General features: G+C 37.6%; 2 protein-coding genes across 3 annotated transcripts; both read right to left on the reverse strand.

Moving 5' to 3' along the window:
- Positions 1–2,551: 2,551 nt before the first annotated feature.
- LOC116181063 (DNA topoisomerase 2-like) lies at positions 2,552–9,944 on the reverse strand (the record flags this gene model as incomplete). The annotated part of the gene is given in 4 exon segments (XM_031501306.1): positions 2,552–2,979; positions 3,572–4,131; positions 9,361–9,724; positions 9,786–9,944. Coding segments are annotated over 4 exon segments (1,367 nt in total), but the record flags the coding sequence as incomplete, so codon positions are not given.
- Positions 9,945–14,053: 4,109 nt separating this feature from the next.
- Positions 14,054–18,077, reverse strand: LOC116181062 (N-acetylneuraminate 9-O-acetyltransferase). Of its 2 annotated transcripts, XM_031501305.1 has the most exons (7): positions 17,836–18,077; positions 17,688–17,784; positions 16,701–16,937; positions 16,375–16,645; positions 15,557–15,792; positions 14,614–15,513; positions 14,054–14,436 (listed from the first exon to the last, which is right to left on the reverse strand). In XM_031501305.1, the coding sequence occupies exons 1-7, from the start codon at positions 17,960–17,962 to the stop codon at positions 14,100–14,102; spliced, it is 2,205 nt and encodes a 734-aa protein (XP_031357165.1). In that variant the 5' UTR covers positions 17,963–18,077; the 3' UTR covers positions 14,054–14,099. The 2 variants fall into 2 exon arrangements, with proteins under 2 accessions (XP_031357165.1, XP_031357164.1); XM_031501304.1 differs by having other exon boundaries at positions 14,054–15,513.
- Between the last annotated feature and the right edge of the window lie 945 nt (positions 18,078–19,022).

Here is a 19,022-nt window from a genome sequence, read left to right on the forward strand (position 1 = left end):
TTTTGGATTCTACGTGAAATTTCACTTCTTTTGATACCCAGATGTCGATATCTACCATTTATGGTTTTTAAGTTATTTTGACTTTAAGAAAAAAAATGGCGGATGCAGATGGTACCTTGATAATTGATTACTTGAAAACGGTTGTAGTCATGGCAAACTATTTTTATCAGTGCATAGAGAATGAATAGGGCTTTCTTTTAGTACACTGAAAAAAAAGTTAAGTTGCGTACGACCACCCCTATGGATATCCAAATTTATGAAACTTCAAAGACTAAAAACTCAGTTTTTTTAAATGGAATGACCATGTTCTTACTATTCCATGAGATAGAGAATCGAAATGGGGATATTTTGCCAATATATGTTCCTATAGCTATCTTGAACGGTTTCTGACTTATTCCCATTTTATTGAATTGACACTATTTTTTTCGGATTTTCTTTTTAGTAGTCGGCCATGATTCTATAAACAATTGAATTTTAAACAAATCTAGTGACACTAATCCGTCACCTACTGTTATAGGTTAACATAGTTTTTCAAAAATCGAAAAATGACTCGCAGTGGTTTCACCTTTTTTGGAATTTAATTGTTATTTATGGTGAAATGGGCAGAATCGCCGCGCGTGCTTTCCGTACATTCATTCGAAAACTGGAACGAAATTGTATGAATTTTGGAAATTTTGTACCCCAAATGCACTACAAACCGTTGAAGCACAAGTGATACAAAGCTCTACAAGAGAATATTTAAGAAAATGAATTGAATTGCAAATGCAAGATTAACAAAATAAATTCAATGCAAAATATAAAAAACTTCGTTGAAACATTTTTGTTATGGAATTGCTGCTAGAACAGATATCGCATTACCTCTCTGAATTTTTAGACTTATACGTTGTTTAAGAAATTCAGTTGAACGACTGTTTAGATTTTTCAAAAATTTTCCGTCCTATATCCTTATTAATAAATGAGTTATTTATTAATGAATTATTTAGACTAGAACTAGAATCAATGGTATTAAAGAATCCATTCCTTGATTTGTTTAAAATTCGATTGTTATAAAATCATGGCCAACTACTAAAAAGAAAATGCGAAAAAAATGGCATCAATTCAGAGATCAATTCAATGAAATGGGAATAAATCAGAAACTGTTACAGATAGCTATAGGAACATGTAATATCAAAATATGCCAATTTCGATTCTCTATCTCATGTAATATTAAGAACATGGTCATTTCATTTAAAAAAACTGAGTTTATAGACTTTGAAGTTTCTTAAATTTGGATCTCCATAGGTGCGGTTGTACGCAACTTAACTAAAAGAAAGCCCTAGTCATTCTCTATGCACTGATAAAAATGGGTTGCCATGACTATAACCTTTTTCAAGTAATCAATTATCAAGGTACCATCTGCATCCGCCATTTTTTTTCTTAAAGTCAAAATAACTTAAAAACCATACGTGGTAAATATCGACATGGTGAGTATCAAAAGAACTGAAATTTCACGTAGAATCCAAAAATGCAATAAAAAATAGGGGTTGCCATTTAAAATAACGAAGTTACTATCTACTTCCGGTGTTTCCGGAAGTGCGGACATTTTGAAAATATTTTACATAGATTCGGGCTTCAGAGTAACTCCTAAGTACAAATTTTCAAAAATCTACGTATTTTACTTTCCCAGAAACGTTTAACTAAAGCTCCCAAAAAACACCCTGTATATACACTTTAAAACAATACACGTCCTGTATGTATTATCTTATCATTTATAGAAAAACCATTGATTTTTTTCATGTTTATTAATGCAGAAAGGTAAAACCTTACACCTGGGGGAGTTGGCTACAGCCCAAAGCCGGTAAGGGTGGGCGGGCGGAGCTCATCTGCTACTACACGAACAAGAAAATTAGTTCTCTTTTTCTACAATTCAATATAAATGAAAATGTCCCCTGGAAAAATTATAAATGACACATGGGTCAATGACAGTTTGGCATTGCACATAACAGTATAAAAAGGATCAAAATTTAAAAAATGTGTAAATTAACCCCGGATAAGTGGGGTTCTACTGCACTACAGTATTTTCCCAGATACTGACTTTCAGTTCTTTTTATACAACAGTGTAAATAAAGTCTTTAAATATAAAAAGTACCGCAATCCATTGGGCTCGTGCGTTAGAGAGAGAACGCATGATTTTTGCCCAAAAATGGCCGAAGTTACCAGATTCTAGTAACTTTAATGTTAGGGATTGTTCCACCTGTTTTGAGATATCTGTATATATTTTTATAAAACATGACAGTACTATGAAGTTAGGTTATAAAAAATTACAGCTATTCAGATTTTATTTGTCAATTTTTTTAAGTTGGCAGCCCAAAAATGGCGGATGATTGCGGTACTTTCTATATCTAGTGACTTTAAGTGTAAATTTGTTGCAGCGCCATCTAATGCATAAATCCACAAGCGCTAATTTTACAGTTTTGGAAGGTACACGTTTATACTGCTGCTCGATAGAGGGCGCTTATGAACAAAAATCACCGATTCTCTTACTACTCAGATTATGATTTAAATTCCTTACCTATGACCCATTGGCCCGCCCGCCTTGTTGGCATCGTCCAATTTCGGAATGTCCTTCAATTTCGTCTGTTTCTTACCGCTGGTTTTCGAGAGTTGATCTTGCTCCTTGCTCTTTGCCCACATAAGAATCGTTTCGATGATGCCGCCCTTTGCGACAGCATTAAAAAACTTCTCGCTCAAATTGCACTTCGAACCGAAATTCTTCACTTGCAACGTCATTGTTTCCTTCGATTGCGAGTCGAAGGATGGATTGACGATAAGACAGTTAATAAAAATCCACATGTGATTCTTAATTTGACCCGGCTTAATGGCGACTCCGCCCTTATTTTTCTTCTTTAGAAGCTCGCCGACGTGCTTTGTGATCATGTCGACGACGTGATCGACGTGCTTGCCACCTTTACTCGTGGCGATGCTGTTCACGAACGAAACCTGAAGAGTAAATTGTGAACAACCCATTTGAAGTTATATATTGATTTTCCCAAAGAAAGGTATAAATAAAACTCATTTTTAACAAGCACAAATTAACATTAATTGACCACAAATTCCGGGCGTATATGCACTAAGAAAATAAAGAACTAATGACAACAATCCTTAAATCATATGTTCAATTTTACCAATTGTCAAATTAAAAACATTTGTTTATTTGGAAATGATTGCGTCATATGTGTTATCTCCGGTCGTTGCAATAAGAAATTTGTTATCGCTACGGTAGCAAATTAGTTTCAAGATAAGAAAAACACAAGTGTTTAATTTCCTCGATGGTGCGCAAAAAGGAGGAAGGAAAGAAGGTTTTAAATGGGCGAATTGGGCGTTGATCGTGGGTGTTTTTGGTGTAACGAGGTCAGCGGAAATTGAGCGTATTTTGTTACAAGAGAATTTTTGATATTGCTGCTGGATTTTACTTTGGATTTCACACACCAGACGCTTAAATCTAAATGAACATAGTGAGTTTATAAAATGTGATCAATTAATGTCGATTTTACGATCGTTTTAATGGTTAGAATCGTGAAAAACTTGGTACCTGTCGAAATCCGTAGTCGGACGTCGTAACGGCCACCTCCCATCGTTCATTCGGACTTTCGTATATCAACTTATGGGCGTCGTTCCCGTCATCGTCGTTATTCTTTATGTACAGGTCTACGTATTCTTTAAAATTTTTCACCGGTAGCTTTTTGCCGTTTAAAAACACCTTGACACCGCGAGTGGAGGCGGCCACATCGAATGCGCGTCTAGAAAAGAGTCCGACGATATCGTCGTCTAAATTTTCCATTTTAAACTTTTTCAAGTCCGGAGAAAAAGTAATCTTCGTAAACTCCTCCCCGGAGTAGTCCTTGGTCTTGGGTTCGGACGCCTTCGACATGTTCGCGCTCCACGACTGTTTAAAATGCTGTTTGTACTCTTTGCTTGAGGTCTCCACTGTAAACTTTGTACTGAAGACGTTGCACAGCTTCGCGCCGTACCCGTTTCTACCGCCGGTAACCTTCTCCTCTTCGTCGTTGAAGTTGGACGAGGTTAAGAGATGGCCAAAGATCATGGTCGGAACGTACATTTTCTCCTCCTTGTGCATCACGACAGGTATACCTGATGGAAAATGATTGGAGTTACAATATACCCACGCTAGTAGTATGGTTCAAGATAAATTTTAATATTCCTAAAGTAATCGACCTACGAGAACCGTGCACACGAACAGGTTTTGTATCAAATCCAAACAAAGGATTGTGGTCATTTTGTTCAATGATTGGAAAAATGCATTTAATTTCAGTAATACTAGTACTCCTTTGGTTGGATTAAAAATTTGTTTAGTATTCAGAGGAGGGTGGTGGATTTTGTGCCAGTGCCATAGACTCTCAATTTCATGTTATGTAAAGTGAGGTATTCGACCCTTGTAGATGTAACTAAGCCGTTACAGGCCTAATCCTGCTTGAAAAAAGACGTATAGAACAACTTAAGCCCTTCTGCAGAGGCACCTCTAAAAAGCATTATGCGGGTCACTCTGTAATTGGGCGAAAGCCTATTGATGGCCCAGAACAAGAGAGGGATAATAAATAAATAAACAAACATTTGTGATTATGATTAAGTTCCGTAAGGTGAAGTTTAATTAGTTTCAAGATACGCACGTGTTATCGCCGATAAGAAAACAACAGATGTGCAGCTAATTTCAAAGCTGCTTTTGCTGTTACGAAATCTTAAAGGTGGTATAAAAGAGACCCTTTAAATACGAGCCCGCTTCTACATTCTCTACAACTGACACCTCCAAAACACCAGTTCTAAAGAACTTTGAAAAAAATTATGGGGTAAGTGGTAAGGGTACTAAACATACCTCCAAGGAAATAGAGTCAATCTTTATTTACCTACAACTGACAAAAAAATCTTCGTACACTGCCTAATTATTGGGTAAATCGGCCATGAAGAATTGCTGGAACATATTTTCAAGTTCTAAAAATGAGCAACAGAGGGCGTAACTGCCATCTTCAATTTTAAAATTGTATTTTCTTTAAATTTCGCAAAATAAACTAAAAGAAATTTTTCACTTATTTAAAGAGAACCATTTTCGTAAAAACAAAAACTCTGTTATTTCAAAAACAAAGATGGTGTGGGGCGTTCAATTATTTTTGCAATAACCTGCTTTAACTTCTTAACCGTTTGGCCGATTTTAACAAATTTGGTATGGTTGAAAAGGACATTCCTTGGGCAATGAGAATCAACCAGGATTCAACTAAATTAACTATATTTTGGTTGATTCTTGTTGCCTAAGGAGTGCTCTTTTCAACAATACTAAATTTGTTAAAATCGGTCACACGGTTAAGAAGTTAAAGCAGGTTATTGCAAAAACAATTGAACGCCCCCTCCCAATCTTTGTTTTTGAAATAACTGAGTTTTTGTTTTTACGAAAATGATAGATAAACTGGTTCTCTTAAAAATGTGAAAAAACAATGTTTAGTTTATTTTGCGAAATTGAAAGAAAATGCAATTTTAAAATGGCAGTAAAATTTTGTCTCGCCACCAGGAGAACATAATAGTTGAGGAGGTCTTTTCCCATCACCCACAAAAGTATTTCGAAGCCAAATTTCGTTTTAAATCTTTTCCAATTTGGTATCAGGGGGTTATAATGTGCGAGGAGGTGTTTAAGCTCCTAATACACGAGGGGACAGTCAAAAAATTCTTTTAAAATTTTGTCTGGCTACCAGGAGACCATAATAGTCGAGGAGGTCTTTTCTCATCACCCACAAAAGTATTTCGAAGCCAAATTTCGTTTTAAATCTTTTCCAATTTGGTATCAGGAGGTTAGAATGTGCGAGGAGGTGTTTCAGCTCCTAATACACGAAGTGCCAATCAGAAAATTATTGTAAAATTTTGTCTGGCTACCAGGAGAACATAATAGTCGAGGAGGTCTTTTCCCATCACCTACAAAAATATTTCGAAGCCAAATTTCGTTTTAAATCTTTTCCAATTTGGTATCAGGAGGTTATAATGTGCGAGGAGGTGTTTCAGCTCCTAATACACGAGGAGACAATCAGAAAATTCAATTAAAATTTTGTCTGGCTACCAGGAGAACATAATAGTCGAGGAGGTCTTTTCCCATCACCCACAAAAATATTTCGAAGCCAAATTTCGTTTTAAAACTTTTCCAATTTGGTATCAGGAGGTTATAATGTGCGAGGTGTTTCAGCTCCTAATACACGAGGGACAATCAGAAAATCTTTTAAAATTTTGTCAGGCTACCAGGAGAACATAATAGTCGAGGAGGTCTTTTCCCATCACCCACAAAAATATTTCGAAGCCAAATTTCGTTTTAAATCTTTTCCAATTTGGTATCAGGAGGTTATAATGTGCGAGGAGGTGTTTAAGCTCCTAATACACGAGGGGACAATCAGAAAATTCTTTTAAAATTTTGTCTGGCTACCAGGAGAACATAATAGTCGAGGAGGTCTTTTCCCATCACCCACAAAAGTATTTCGAAGCCAAATTTCGTTTTAAATCTTTTCCAATTTGGTATCAGGAGGTTATAATGAGCGAGTAGGTGTTTAAGCTCCTAATACGCGAGGGGACAATCAGAAAATTCTTTTAAAATTTTGTCTGGCTACCAGGAGAATATAATAGTCGAGGAGGTATTTTCCCATCACCCACAAAAATATTTCTAAGCCAAATTTCGTTTTAAATTTTTTCCAATTTGGTATCAGGAGGTTATAATGTGCGAGGTGGTGTTTAAGCTCCTAATACGCGAGGGGACAATCAGAAAATTCTTTTAAAATTTTGTCTGGCTACCAGGAGAACATAGTCGAGGAGGTATTTTCCCATCACCCACAAAAATATTTCGAAGACAAATTTCGTTTTAAATCTTTTCCAATTTGGTATCAGGAGGTTATAATGTGCGAGGAGGTGTTTCAGCTCCTAATACACGAGGAGACAATCAGAAAATTCAATTAAAATTTTGTCTGGCTACCAGGAGAACATAATAGTCAAGGAGGTCTTTTCCCATCACCCACAAAAATATTTCGAAGCCAAATTTCGTTTTAAATCTTTTCCAATTTGGTATCAGGAGGTTATAATGTGCGAGGAGGTGTTTAAGCTCCTAATACACGAGGGGACAGTCAGAAAATTCTTTTAAAATTTTGTCTGGCTACCAGGAGACATAATAGTCGAGGAGGTCTTTTCTCATCACCCACAAAAATATTTCGAAGCCAAATTTCGTTTTAAATCTTTTCCAATTTGGTATCAGGAGGTTATAATGTGCGAGGAGGTGTTTCAGCTCCTAATACACGAAGTGCCAATCAAAAATTATTGTAAAATTTTGTCTGGCTACCAGGAGAACATAATAGTCGAGGAGGTCTTTTCCCATCACCCACAAAAATATTTCGAAGCCAAATTTCGTTTTAAATCTTTTCCAATTTAGTATCAGGAGGTTATAATGTGCGAGGAGGTGTTTCAACTTCTAATGCACGAGGAGACAATCAGAAAATTCAATTAAAATTTTGTCTGGCTACCAGGAGAACATAATAGTCGAGGAGGTCTTTTCTCATCACCCACAAAAATATTTCGAAGCCAAATTTCGTTTTAAGTCTTTTCCAATTTAGTATCAGGAGGTTATAATGTGCGAGGAGGTGTTTCAGCTCCTAATACACAAGGAGACAATCAGAAAATTCAACTAAAATTTTGTCTGGCTACCAGGAGAACATAATAGTCGAGGAGGTCTTTTCCCATCACCCACAAAAGTATTTCGAAGCCAAATTTCGTTTTAAATCTTTTCCAATTTGGTATCAGGGGGTTATAATGTGCGAGGAGGTTTTTAAGTTCCTAATACACGAGGGGACAGTCAGAAAATTATTTTAAAATTTTGTCTGGCTACCAGGAGAACATAATAGTCGAGGAGGTCTTTTCCCATCACCTACAAAAATATTTCGAAGCCAAATTTCGTTTTAAATCTTTTCCAATTTGGTATCAGGAGGTTATAATGTGCGAGGAGGTGTTTCAGCTCCTAATACACGAGGGGACATTCAGAAAATTCAATTAAAATTTTGTCTGGCTACCAGGAGAACATAATAGCCCAGGAGGTCTTTTCCCATCACCCACAAAAATATTACGAAGCCAAATTTCAATACTAAATTTGTTAAAATCGGTCAAACGGTTAAGAAGCTAAAACAGGTTATTGCAAAAACAATTGAAACGCCCCCCGCCATCTTTGTTTTTGAAATAACTGAGTTTTTGTTTTTACGAAAATGATAGATAAACTGGTTCTCTTAAAAATGTGAAAAAAGAATGTTTAGTTTATTTTGCGAAATTAAAAGAAAATGCAATTTTAAAATTTAAGATGGCAGTTACGCCCTCTGGTGGCCATTTTTAGAACTTATTTTATATTTTCCAGCGATGCTTCATAACCGATTTACCCAATAATTTTTTTTCCCCCTAAGTCATACGACCAACGACTTATTGGGTCACCCAGTACAATGGGGAGAGAATACCACCCAATCAGATCGAAGGAAATTTTAGTAAGTTGTCAATTGAACATAAATCTTATTCCCAAAATTTCATTTTTATGATTACTAGAGTTTCGTGTAACATTTCCAAAATAAAACCATGCACAATCATTTTACTTGCACAATGAGATTAAGCTAGGAACCCAACATCCTGTTACTTGTATAACAATTTTCAGTATAAGAAACCCAAAAAAGATATATATTTTGCGCTCAATTGGCTGTCATATTAATTAATTCGAATATTGTTGCTTGGGCTTCACGGAAAATAAACCTCTTTCTCTCCTTAAATCGGTACTACACCAATTGACAGTTAAGAAGTTGTTTTGGTAGAATAAAATTAAGAGACCTTCAGAAGAGATTTCGTCATTTAAAAGTAGACCTAAACAATACACGTAAATCCCTATGTCTACTTCTTAATAAATAGCACTATTTACATTTTAAAAAACTACAGTATTGCAAGTAGCGCCCTTTAGTATTATTATTATTATTCATGGGTTACAAATTACAATTTGCCTATTTTATAAAATGGCGGTTAATTACAGGGAACTTGGGAGACATTTGAAACATGTAACTTTCTAAGGCATGAAAGCTCGTCACCTTAAATTAAAAGATCCTGTAATTGTGCAACTTTTTGTCATAAACCCCTTTAGTCCGATTGCTCAGATTACTTCCGTATGGCGGTTATAATCATCAAACAGGTACATGGCAGCATCCGTAATTTTTACCCCTCATGTTGGTAGTACGGAATTGTGGTATATTTAAACAGATTGCGAGAAAGCCGAGCCAGTATACCATATTGAACTAAGCTGAGCAAACACACTGAAGATTTAAATACCTTGCCCGTTATTCCACACCGAAATGACATTGTTCTCTTGATTTATCTCTATCTTAATGCAATCCATCTTCTTGTCCCTCTGTTTATTATCGGCGGCATTCACGAGGATCTCATCGAATATTTTGTAAAGGCCCGGCACGTAAACGATCTCCTTTTGCACCATCTTACTATTCTCCGTGTCGTAAATCCACATCAACTCTTTGGTGTGCTCCACCGAACCGATGTAAGTGTCGGGCCGTAGAAGTATATGCTCCAATTGGGTCTTTTTCTGAAAGGTCTTTTCGATTGTGTTCTTTTTGGGCCCCGCCGGTTTCGGTGGAGGCGGTTCGGCCTCTCCATTTTTACTCATGTTTGTTAACATGTCCTAAAACGTAAAGAAGCGGTCTTTAGCCAAGAGACCGTTAAATGTCAAGAAGAAATCTCACCCTTATATCGGTCATGTTAAACGCTTATTTGTCTAACTAAACTACCACATACAAAAGTTTATTTACTAGCACACGCTGACGACGAGGTTAAAGAAAGTTATTCCGACTAAAGAATACGAAAAACAATGGCCGCCATTTACGATCTGATTCTCTCGTAGACTAATAAACAACAACTTTACCGGCAAACGTCGGCTTTCACCGTATTACCCATAATCCCGTTCGGTTTCGAGCGTCGCGCTTAAATCTGGCCAATCGAGGTGCAGAATTTGAAAAATGCACCAATTAAATTTGAAAGGGGTCGTCGAAATCGATTTCGTTTCTTCAGCAACGTCTTTTTCGTTTGAAAAAATTTTAAAACGTGACCGGTTTGAACGTTTGGCGGGAAGCAATATTCGGATCGACTCTCTATTGAAGTGCCTTTTTGTGCAATTACTCGATATATTTGTTTATTAGGTACTCTAATGCGTATTTGACAGAAACTTTCATCTGCCTCGCCCGTTGCCACAGAGCATGCACGTGGGCTATCCTCCAAGCCCAATGTTGTGCAGGTTATAGTTGGCTGTGATCAGACCTGGGCAGAATACTTTAAAAAAGTATTTGAATACTAAATAGTTTTACGTCCACCACAAGCGAATACTAGATACAGATACATTGAAAAGTATTCAAATACTTTAAAAAATTAGTATTCAAATACTTGTCACTCAAATATATTAAACATTTAAAAATAAAATTTCTTATAGAATGTGGCCTGTAGAATCCATAATTTCAAACAGTTCCAAGATTGGGCTACTGGTTCAAAAGCTACAGTCCTTTGAATTTTTTTTCGAAATGGGTTTTTAGTCTATAACTTTTGATTGAAAAGTCTGATCGAAAAAGCACGAATTGTTTTGGATTCTACACACCAAAATTAATACAAAAAAGTGTTTTCCCGAGCAATTTAGGTGCAGTCGATTTTTGTAAAAAAGGAAGGGTATACACTGCCTTTTTTTGAGGCCTGCAAAAAAAATTGTCTCAGATCGACACGGAAAAAAAATTGTCTTATAGAATGTGGCCTGTAGAATCCATAATTTCAAACAGTTCCAAGATTGGGCTACTAGTTCAAAAGTTACAGCTCTTCGAATTTTTTTTTCGAAATTGGTTTCTAGTCTATAACTTTTGATTGAGAAGTCTGATCGAAAAAGTATAAATTGTTTTGGATTCTACGCACCAAAATTAATAAGAAAAAGTATTTTCCCGAGAAATTTTGGTGCCGTCGATTTTTGTAAAAAAGGAAGGTTATACACTGCCTTTTTTTGAGGCCTGCAAAAAAAATTGCCTCAGATCGACCCGGAAAAAAAGTTTTCTTATAGAATGTGGCCTGTAGAATCCATAATTTCAAAAAGTTCCAAGATTGGGCTACCAGTTCAAAAGTTACAGCCCTTTGAATTTTTTTTCGAAATTGGTTTCTAGTCTATAACTTTTGATTGAGAAGTCTGATCGAAAAAGTACGAATTGTTTTGGATTCTACGCACCAAAATTAATAAGAAAAAGTGTTTTCCCGAGAAATTTTGGTGCAGTCGATTTTTGGTAAAAAAGGAAGGTTATACACTGCCTTTTTTTGAGCCCCGAAAAAAAAATTGTCTCAGATCGACCCGGAAAAAATTTTTTTTATAGAATGTGGCCTGTAGAATCCATAATTTCAAACAGATCCAAGATTGGGCTACTAGTTCAAAAGTTACAGCCCTTTGAATTTTTTTTCGAAATTGGTTTCTAGTCTATAACTTTTGATTGAGAAGTCTGATCGAAAAAGTACGAATTGTTTTGGATTCTACACACCAAAATTAATACAAAACAGTGTTTTCCCGAGCAATTTAGGTGCAGTCGATTTTTGTAAAAAAGGAAGGTTATACACTGCCTTTTTTTGAGGCTTGCAAAAAAAATTGTCTCAGATCGACCCGGAAAAAAATATTTTTCTTATAGAATGTGGCCTGTAGAATCCATAATTTCAAACAGTACCAAGATTGGGCTACTAGTTCAAAAGTTACAGCCCTTTGACTTTTTTTCGAAATTGGTTTCTAGTCTATAACTTTTGATTGAGAAGTCTGATCGAAAAAGTATGAATTGTTTTGGATTCTACGCACCAAAATTAATAAGAAAAAGCGTTTTCCCGAGCAATTTTGGTGCAGTCGATTTTTGTAAAAAAGGAAGGTTATACACTGCCTTTTTTTGAGGCCTGCAAAAAAAATTGTCTCAGATCGACCCGGAAAAAAATTTTTCTTATAGAATGTGGCCTGTAGAATCCATAATTTCAAAAGGTTCCAAGATTGGGCTACCAGTTCAAAAGTTACAGCCCTTTGAATTTTTTTTCGAATTTGGTTTCTAGTCTATAACTTTTGATTGAGAAGTCTGATCGAAAAAGTACGAATTGATTTGGATTCTACGCACCCAAATTAATAAGAAAAAGTGTTTTCCCGAGAAATTTTGGTGTAGTCGATTTTTGGTAAAAAAGGAAGATAAATAACTGCCTTTTTTTGAGCCCCGAAGAAAAAATTGTCTCAGATCGACCCGGAAAAAAGGCTCTCGTTATTTTACTTATTTTTAAGCACCCCCCCCCCTCTCCTTCTCTGGATACGATGGTTTTTCTACACGCGTGTTATAAAACTTTCGTTCTCTTATTTACCTGTACTGAGCTCTACAACGAATCTAGACCCATTAAAATTTCAGCACTCTTTGAACTTATACTCCCTCCAAGAAAAATTTAAAACTAGATCGCTTTTAGGGTGACACAGTTGAACCCCTTTGTGAGTTTCTCTCGTATAATTGTCTCTCATAACACGCGTCAAACTCTCGAAGAAATAACTCGCACAAGTCAAATTTCAAACTCTGCATACGATGATTTTTCGGCTTATTATTTGAGTTTTCTGTATGCAAAACGCCACTTTAAATATGAGTTAAGCGTCTCTAATTTTCAAAACAGACCATTTTACGACGGAAAGTTTCTTTATACCACAGGAAAAGCTTCAGTTGCCACTAAGATCCAAATAAATCATCCTCCTTTACCTGAAAAGCAAAAATTTGAAGTTATTAACATAAGTCAAAATGATTGTCAATGTCATCTTTTCGTGAGCGCTTGACCAAAATCCCTCATTCAATTCGCCTTTAGAGCATCAGTTAACAGGGAATGAAGACGCACGCCAGTTTCAGGTATTCGTCACCACAATGTTTCCAAAATACACATTTTTGCACAAATGATGCTTGTAATAATAGTCGTGTGATTGTAACTTAGGAGTAATGGAAATTTGAATGGTATGAACAAAAGAAGAGAAGAAAGAGTAGTAAATAGAAGAATACGAGAGAGGATGAACGGGAAATACAACATGCGTTAACATCTGTGTTTAAGTTGGCGAAAAAAACATCCGCTTATCTAAACTTAATTAGCTTACGCAGCGATAACGAAACTTCTTATCGCAACGACCAGATTTACAAGAGATAACTTTAATCAGACACTCGCCCAATTAATTCCAGATGTTCCTTAACTGAACAATAAAAATTAAAAGGCGATTATTTAAACAAATATTAAACATCCAATATTCTAATGCAAAACATTAAACTAATATGATCGAAATTGCGTTTAATCTTAAACAACAACCAAATTTAACGCTCAAAGAAAATTAAAATTCACACATACAGGGTGACCCAATATTATTATAGGTGTTTTCTAAAAGGAAAATATAAAAAAAGGCTTCAAATGCCCTTAGGTTGATCTCTTTAAGGACGTCCATAGGTTTTTTTATAGGTACCTCAATCAATGCACGATGCCTTTCTTAAAGATTTAGACCTTTAATTTTACATAAATGAAATAACGATACCTCATATAAAACGTTCTTTTTGCAGGGGACGATGTTGATACAAAATATTATGCTGGAGACAAGTCTCTTTACAATAACAATGACTCCGTCCATCAAATTTTCTATTTCGTACCCAGAATTACATCAGGTGCCAACTAATTGGCGGCGAGGACTGCTGAATTTCTAAAATTAAAGATTTTCGCCGTGCTGGAAGCTGGGAGGGGCCATAGAAAAATTATAATTATTTCTTTTAAAGGTTTTGTTAGTACCTATACTTAATTGAGCTAGTTGGACACGTACTTGTGCATATATCCTATTTGGCGCCCAACGTGGGGCACACACACATAAGCAATCTAGGTCAAGGAAGTTAATCAAGCCATCCACTTTATATCATTTATTTGATGAGGATATGCAACTTTCATTTGCAATAAAACCACTACATCAGTAAGAAACTTTTATTTGCGCTACGTCTTACCACTAAAATAAGTTAAAACATTCCATCATTAATTCCGATAGGAACCAAGATCGCTAAAAATAAAATCACATTGCGCAACAGCGGCCTCCAATCCGAGGGTACAGCGTAAGGAAGCAGCACTTTTGTTACCCTGTGCACTTCGTGCGAGCAACACACGAAAATGAAAGACGTAACGATAACATTCAGGACCGGATAGCCGGGAATTAAGACGAGGACGCCGTGCGTATCGGCCGCTAGCCATATGTGGTACTGACTTATGAAGAGCTCCAAGCTGATGTTGCCGAACCACGCGAAGAAGCTGGAGTATCTCGTGCGCAGCATTCCGGATATGTTTCTTAGTACCACGTAGCTGAGAATGGGAATGAAAACGATATATGAGTGAATTTCGATGCAATCGAACTCGTTGCCGCACAGAAACGTAAACGTAACGTAACAGCCGATTCCGATAATACCCGCTAACGTAGACGTAAGCGCGATACCTCTCGAGAATAAGTTGTTATGATTATTATCGTCGAAGATATTGTACCTTTGGGCCAGTAAGTGAATCACAGCAAACAGCATTCCGTACATCACAGAGTAACGATCTAACTTCCACCTGTACCACCACTCGTGGATATCGTCGTCGGTCGTTACGAACAGCGCCTTCCACGGCCTCGTTACGAAGATCTTCTCAAAGAAAACTTCGGACATAAATAAAATTGTAATCACGGTAAATAAACCGATGAACTTGATCACCAAGTAAAAGTATTGAATCACATTGTTCTCAGTCGTTTGCGCCGTAATATGAGGCGGTAAGGCTAGGACACCGTAACACATCATAAACCAAAACGACAGCAAGGGCACGAAGAAGTAAAACTGATACGGACGATTCATGCACAGACAAAGCGTGACCGTCATGAAATTCAGTTGGAAGAGTACTTTGAAGAAGTTGACCATACCGACGTCCGCCCGTTGCCACACATAGCAAAACTGCTGGTAGCCCAGCAAGAAAAGGTAAGCGGAGATCAGCACCTTAATATGCATGTTTATCGACAGGACCTGACTCGCGCCGGTCACGTGGTACACCAAAATTACCAGCTGCATCCACCCCTTCCACTCGTCGATCTGATCCGTGTGCAGCACCTTCGTGAACTTACTGTCCTCGGTGAAGAACAGGCCGAGCGCGCAAACGTAGCCGATCGGTAGCCAAAAGCTAAACTCGGAGTAGTACTTGTTCTCCTTCATGAAGAAGTTGGTGCGATCGCACACGAAGAAGTAAACCATTATAATCGCCATGATCGCCAGCGACGTGAACAGCGTGTACATGTCGCCGGGTTGTGTGGCGATCTGATTGTCCGATTCGAGCAACAAACTGTAGTCTTGCAGCGGCCTTCCTTTCAACTTTAAAACTCGACGATAAAGCGACATCACCGACGCGATCGCGATGCTACAACAAAGCCATTATTTTGAGCGTCGGCCATTGCACCTACCAGATCGCGAGGAAGGAGAACGTGACGATTTGCAGCATTGTGTAACTCTCCGTCGAGCTGCAGCACGAACCGTCGTTGAAGTTCATGTAATCGTTGCAGTACATGTTGAAGAGAATTTGGGTGTTGTGCTGTACGGCTCGCGATGCCAGATGTATACCGTCGGGACTTTCGGAGACCATCTCTTGCGCGACCAGTCTCGCGCTCCACCATAACTCGGCGGCCGAGTAGGATAAAACCTACAACAAAATCATACGTTTTCTGGAAAATGTAGACAACTGAAAAAAATAAATACATAAAATTAATTCCTTTCGTTGAGATCTTTCATTAGAGTACCATGAAGGATAAAACCGTCAATAATATTCCATCAGGAATTCCAATTTCCGTCTAGGAAACTGTAGAAGTAAGGTAACGTAATTTTTTTTTGATTTGCATAAAAATAACGATCGGACCTCACAAATAAACATTACTTCAACGCGCGGGTTTAACACTACTTACTGAACGGGCACGCGTCGTTCCAAACACACCTCCTCTTTTTTCGCCGTTGCAAAACCAACCAATCACACACATTTTACCCAACTATTTATTAGCCAACCTCTTTCGGTTATAAAATACACAATTGTAAAGTTAATGCATTTATTGAATCTTATTTTCGGCAGCAACACTGGAAGTGGCCAAGTATTTGGCCTTTGGGTAGAACATTAGGGGAGGAAGGCGGTCTTCACGATTGGCCAAGTATAGCATACTACATATGGTAGTCTGATGACCTCCCCCTTCGCCCTACTCCTCCAAGCCTAATGAGAATCTGCAAAACTCCTTACCTCAATCGCAGCTTTATTATACAAGTCGATCTGCTCGTTGGTGACCATTTGAAATTCGACTCTGAGCTTAGCCGGATTGACGGGCTGCTGCAACGACCACAGGACGCGCGTGCGATGCTCGTGCAGCTTATTAATCGGCTGCACGAGTCGAGTGAGATTCACGTTGTACTCCTGAATCGTGTTGAACGACGCGTTCGATTTTTGAATCGACCACAGGCCGCAGCCGACTATCACAACCGACGGCATCTCCGTAACGGCGGCGTGCCATTCTCTGAAAACGCACGCGATAACTTGCCGCTCTCGTACGGGGCGAGGAAGGTTCGCACCGGAACGTTTTTACCATGCGCGTCGATAAGTAGGGGCTCCAGATGTATTCGATCGTCAGTCGCAGTTTGTGATCCGTGAAAGTGAGATTCGTTTCCGGATTCGCGCCATCTGTATAATCGCGTTGCAAATGCTGGACAAATGCGATGTATAGTTCGCGTATTCGCGAATCGCCTATGAATACGAAGTGAGATTGCTTTCCGTAAAATGCCAGGTAGCGCAGGCAGGTTCGCGTGTCACTAAAAAACCAAAATGAGAGTGATATGTAATATTTGGGGGGAAAACCACTTCGTACTACGCTGTATTGTACAGTCTTCGTGACCGCAAGAACTTTATGAACGGTCGGAGACTCGGCACTATAGTGATGCAACGGAATTGTTATAACAGAAGACAAAATATGTTTTTTTACGGGAGCGGAAGCAGAAGCACGAATTAACCAGATGAATGAAAGTAAACGAACACAAATAAGTCGCCCGTCTAACAGCCGGCTCGGCTGGCAAACCCCGCCCACGTCACGCGCCATCCCGTTCAACCAATCAGAGCGCACCTTGCCATATTTGAAAAATTCGGGTATGTATCAATTATAAAATATGAAATATATAAAATATATAAATTTTCTTATAAGAAAATATGCCTTCGTTTTACATTTTATTTACTTACACTATGCACGATGACCAAATTTCAGCAGTACATTCCCCGAGACATTCCCTAAACTACCTACCATCAAATCTGAATTTTTTTATTAGAATGGGAACCGGTGTGAAGTTGGCAGCTGCATAAAGTGGTAGGAAATGAGAACCCTACACTTAACTTATGGTGGATTTATACTATCATTATCATTAGTTCACTATCAAAAATCATTAAGAGATAGCCAATAGAAACAAAGATTAGTGAACTAATGATAATGATTGTATAAACCCACCATCATTTTTACTGTACAGCACCCGCAGAAGTGGTTTTCCCCTCAGTAACATTTCAAAGGTAGTTACATTTGACTGTATCGATGCAGCATGCAACCGTACGGCTGCCATTCTTGATTCGCCTTATACCGGCCGTCCGACAGTAGCCACCTACACGAATCGCTACCTGTAAATACGTCATTTTAAGCTCGAAGCGTAGTGTAAGTCACCGACAAACCGTAACGTAAGTGAAGCAGTCCGTGATAGCATGCGAAACCTAAAACTAGAAAAAAGGCGGCCCTTTTGGCGTTTATTGAATTGATCTGGTCGATTATATTTTCAATGTTTGATTTTTCATTTGTCATAACGCTGGTACGCCCCCACAATGGGGGGGCTTCTGTACGCTTTTAACCAACTTATTAATTTACCGAAAATGCACTACATAACCTCAAAAGCCAAAACAAACAAACATCACTTCAAACAAGGTCGCATTCAATAAACGACGGATTGTACAGGGAGTGTCAATTAAGTATGTCACTTCCAAATTTTGAAAATGTTCCGCTCTCAAATGTTCCAAAATGTTTGCGTTTATTCTTTTAATTTTTGAAAATTTGAAAAGCGGCACGTGATCAAACATCTACGGCAGGACCCCATTACGTTAGTTGTAGTGATTAAGCCAATCCTTTAAATGTTATACATTCAATTTTTATAAATTCGCATGATCCGTCAGAGAATTGGAATAAGTCTTGTCATTATTCTCGTCATTTTATGTCTTTACTGTCATAAATGTCATGTATAACAATTGTATGTTGATTTGACAATACACGATTTAATTTAAGAAAAAAAGACAACGCTTTGACCTGAAACACAGTAGGGAAGGAACGTAAAATAAAACACTGAAATTGTGAAAAGTTTCTTTAATAATGATCGCAATTATTAAGATTGTAGAAGCTCGGAAATTTAAGTCGAAATAAATTACAATGCAAAAATAAACTTTGAAAATTGTAGTTCACCGAATAAAAATAGGCTGGGGAAAAAAGAACTTGTCAATAAAAAAAACCAGCCGTCAAATTAATATCAAACTGTGTTGTAAAATTAATTGTAATGGTGTGAATGCGAAACATAAAATTATAACATCACAAAAAGTAGCAGGTAAACTTAAAGAGGTAACATATAGGTTAAAAACAAGTTTTGGGAATTATGGGTGTAGTGTACTTAACCCCCAGGTTCTACGCTAACTTCACACTACAAGAACACGGAAATAAAGTCAACCCGGCAACGTCTAAAAATGGCCACACAAATGACTATTCCCTCCAAAACTAAACAAAATCCCGCTTAAATTTGAAAAGTGGCACGTGATAAAACATCTAAGGCAGGGCCCTCTTACGTTAGTTGTATACAACGCGTTGACCTGAAGCACAGTAG

The sequence above is a fragment of the Photinus pyralis genome, unplaced genomic scaffold (assembly GCF_008802855.1).
Source record: "Photinus pyralis isolate 1611_PpyrPB1 unplaced genomic scaffold, Ppyr1.3 Ppyr1.4_LG9, whole genome shotgun sequence".
NCBI classification, from domain to species: Eukaryota; Metazoa; Arthropoda; class Insecta; order Coleoptera; family Lampyridae; genus Photinus; species Photinus pyralis.

Coding starts and splice junctions, on each gene's coding strand:
- LOC116181062 (XM_031501304.1), bottom strand. CDS start 17,962: ATGACAAATGAAAAATCAAACATTGAAAATATAATCGACCAGATCAAT. Junction 16,938..17,687: donor CTGCATCGATACAGTCAAAT/GTAACTACCTTT, acceptor TTGGTTTTTTAG/TGACACGCGAACCTGCCTGC. Junction 15,514..15,556: donor TTCTCCTTCCTCGCGATCTG/GTAGGTGCAATG, acceptor GCTTTGTTGTAG/CATCGCGATCGCGTCGGTGA.